Source organism: Scatophagus argus, chromosome 4 (genome assembly GCF_020382885.2).
Source record: "Scatophagus argus isolate fScaArg1 chromosome 4, fScaArg1.pri, whole genome shotgun sequence".
Taxonomy (NCBI): Eukaryota; Metazoa; Chordata; class Actinopteri; family Scatophagidae; genus Scatophagus; species Scatophagus argus.
This window is the reverse complement of record NC_058496.1, coordinates 22,757,092-22,760,459: the sequence shown is the minus strand read 5'-3', so window position 1 is coordinate 22,760,459 and position 3,368 is coordinate 22,757,092. Positions and strand designations below refer to the sequence as shown.

Genomic DNA, 3,368 nt, shown 5'->3' with positions numbered 1-3,368 from the left:
CCCACTCTGTGTGCATTGTGCATTTGTTAGGAGGTAGTTAGTGATAACTTGATTCCACACACTATTTTAGATTAATTTGGCAACATGGATCAAATATGCACTGAAAGACAAAGGGCCTTAAAAGCATATTTTTTCTTGGAGTCCCTCGACAAGATGGGACCTTAAGATTGGGTGGTAATACAAATGTTTTCTCTAACCATTTGTCAGTTTCAGTGTATCTTTAGTTCAGTACCATTAAACAAATTTGTAGTTAATTAAAAAACCATACTAGTGGCTACAAAGTGAACCTGGAACATTAGACTACTTAATCTAGCTTCAGTGTGACCTGTCCAATCATATATATATATATCTATATATATATATATATATATATATATATATATATATATATACTATATATATATATATATACTATATATATATATATATATATAGATATATATATATAGTTAAAGAAAGACAAGGAAAAGAATATTTTAAGTGAATTTTATTTGGAATCATGCATGTTGATCATTTGACTTCTGAGCTGTTCAATAGATCGATCATCAGTTTTCAGCTGAGGAGCAGGGAACAGCATCAGTCACTGGCTGACATCTCTCCACCACAGCATTGATCTCTCCAACACTCATGCCGTCGTAGGTGCCTGTGATGTACGTCCAGTGGGTGTCTCCATTGTGGTTGGTCCTGCTTAGCCTGCCAGTGAAGGGGATGTTGGCCTTCATCTTCCTGCCTTCCATCCTCACAGCGCAGGAGTGGTTGGGTGGGACCACCAGGTCCACAGAGATGGAGTGACTGATAGACTCCACAATTTTGGTTCCCTCTGAGAAGGTCATCTTGTGCTCCTTGGTGAAGTCCACAGTCCCTGGGCCAAGGATGGGTATTTTGGCTGTCATGGTGGAGACAGAGCCATTGCGGGTCTCTCTGCCAATGTCCCAGGTCTTCTCCACAGTACTGGTCTTCTCCAGCTTCACTGTCTTCTCTACACTTGCGCATTCCAGGTTGGTGACTTTGGCGAGCTTCAGGGCCTCCGGAGGATGGTGGAACAGCTCCATCTGGTCGATGCCATACTCCACATGAGAGATGTGCTGGCTGTAGGTCTCTCTGTTGATAGCAAGAACATGGTACTTCTTGTACCAGTACTCATCTCCCTCCCAGGGGAGGAAGAAGGCCTCGTGTTGGGTCACCACCTTACCCAGACCGTACTTGTTTTTGCCCACATAGATGTCTGAGTTAGGGCAGGTCTTAATGGCATAGCTGGGGACTGACCCGTATGAATCTTCAACCCATTCCAGGAACTCAAAGTGGTCCACGTTGACCAGCACTTCAAACTTGGAGGATGCATATTCTTTGTCAGCGTATGGGTACTGGCAGAAGTTCCCTTTGCTGGGAGTGTAGAAACCAGCCTCGCAGTTGACTTTGCACACATAGTCGGTACGTTCAGTGTAGCCGTTGTAGATGGCAACAGCACCATTTGGGAGGGAACCACTCCATGTGATCCACTTGAGGTTGGTGTATTCACTGAACATAGGAATGGAGTGTGAGGCTGTCTCAGTTTCTGGGATTGTTTTGATTTCAGGTGGTTTGATGACTTCCCGTGAAGGGACAATATCTTCCAGCATGGGGTTAAGCCATGCCTCTGGACAACAAGACAGAAGGAAATTGGTTGTTGGTTTGGTATAAAACATGTCTTTTAATGAAACTTTCTATTTGAATGCCTGGCTAGATAATGATATGACTCACTGGGTTTTTCTTTCCCATCCTGCAGCTGGGAGATGTAGAGCAGTGGGTCAGCCTGCAGCGCTGGGCTGCAGAGCTGCAGCACTGCTAAGAGAACAGTGAGACACCACCTCATCTGGACAGGGGAAACAATTGGCTTGTCAGCATCAGTGGGCATTTAGTTGAAAATTTACAAAAATACAGAATACTACATTTTCTTCTGTTTTGCCCTCCTTTGGAAGCTGATCGACTAATTTTTCATAAACCAATAACTTCACTGGAGAGACTAGTCACAAAGGGAGCCAGTTGTTTTGAAATAACACAACAGAAATTACATGTTTCTTTTCATGCATGTTTCTCACTAATGTCTGGTTTTTAATTACATGAAAAGTAAATGGAATTCATTGGAGTTTTCAGATGTAAAAGACACAAGGCTCTTCTGCTATACTGACAATGTCAGTGACACTCAGGGCAAGGTAAGTGATGTGGTAGCTTGTCTTTCTCTCTGCCTTACACTCTTTCCATCTTCTAATTTACATGTTGTTTCGTTTTCTGAATAAATTTTGTCTTAGCTCCACCATTACAAAACAAAACAATAATGTTATTTGTAACATCTCTGTTTTCCAAGTCAAAATATCTGTGGTCAAAATATAAGACTAAAATAACTTTAAATGCTTTTAATATCAGATGTGAAAAAAATATTTTAATTGTAAAACATGAGATCATGTCAAACAATAAGAACTGAGATGTATATGCACCAATTTGACATAAAACCTGGCCCAAGATTCCTCAGCAATATGATTTAAATTACGATCAACTCTATTTCCAAAATGAAAAAAAATTAAAGGAAATGAATGATACTATAAAAACTTGTGATAATATAATACTTATGGTACAAAGATTAAATGTCCTCACAAGTGAATCAAAAGCTACCAGGCTCAATGCCAGCTCAGATGTCTGATTAAGTGGATGCCCCCTTCATCAGAGTACTGTTTTAAGACCAGACAAAAATTATTACAGAATACCTTTTTCAGTTAAATAATAAATAAATAAAAGTTGCAACAGCAAAAAACAGCCTGCTATATAATGATTTTAGATCCATTTATTGTTGATTCTAATTGTCAATCAATTACATATATTGACATATCAGACAGTGAAATGATTATTGTTTATCAGTGAAATGAGCCCACACCAGCACTTCATTCACATACAGAGAAGCAGTTTTTACCTTGAGAGGTTCCTCCTGCAGTGACACTTGCCTGCACTACGTGCTGAGTCTTAAAAGCTCCCTGCAGACTTATTGCCCTGCAATAAATAGGAGAGAGAGCTGCAGCAGCTTCTTGCCTGTTGACCCAGTGTTAACTCTGTCTTGCCACACCGTTTCAATCTCATGTGTAACAAAGTGACAAAGGAAAGGCTCAAAGAAGAAAAACCACCATCCTGAAATGAAATATTCAAAATTAACAAGTTTAAAACTTGTTTAAGGGAGCAAGGATGGTGGACTGAACATGTTTGGCCTTCCTGAGCAACACCCTGTTTGGGAGAAGATTTCCCAGTGTGATCTGGATTCAAAATTGTGTCCTAGTAATAATGTGTCTCTTATTTTTTATGCCATGAAAATTTCAAGACCTCAGTAGTCATATTTATGTTAC

General features: G+C 39.9%; 1 protein-coding gene across 1 annotated transcript; it reads right to left on the bottom strand.

Moving 5' to 3' along the window:
- Window positions 1-486: 486 nt before the first annotated feature.
- On the bottom strand, window positions 487-2,136 carry LOC124057810 (natterin-3-like). Its single transcript, XM_046386377.1, has 2 exons — window positions 1,741-2,136; window positions 487-1,636 (listed from the first exon to the last, which is right to left on the bottom strand). The coding sequence occupies exons 1-2, from the start codon at window positions 1,892-1,894 to the stop codon at window positions 546-548; spliced, it is 1,245 nt and encodes a 414-aa protein (XP_046242333.1). The 5' UTR covers window positions 1,895-2,136; the 3' UTR covers window positions 487-545.
- Window positions 2,137-3,368: the final 1,232 nt, after the last annotated feature.

Coding starts and splice junctions, on each gene's coding strand:
- LOC124057810 (XM_046386377.1), bottom strand. CDS start 1,894: ATGCCCACTGATGCTGACAAGCCAATTGTTTCCCCTGTCCAGATGAGG. Junction 1,637..1,740: donor GGATGGGAAAGAAAAACCCA/GTGAGTCATATC, acceptor CTTGTTGTCCAG/AGGCATGGCTTAACCCCATG.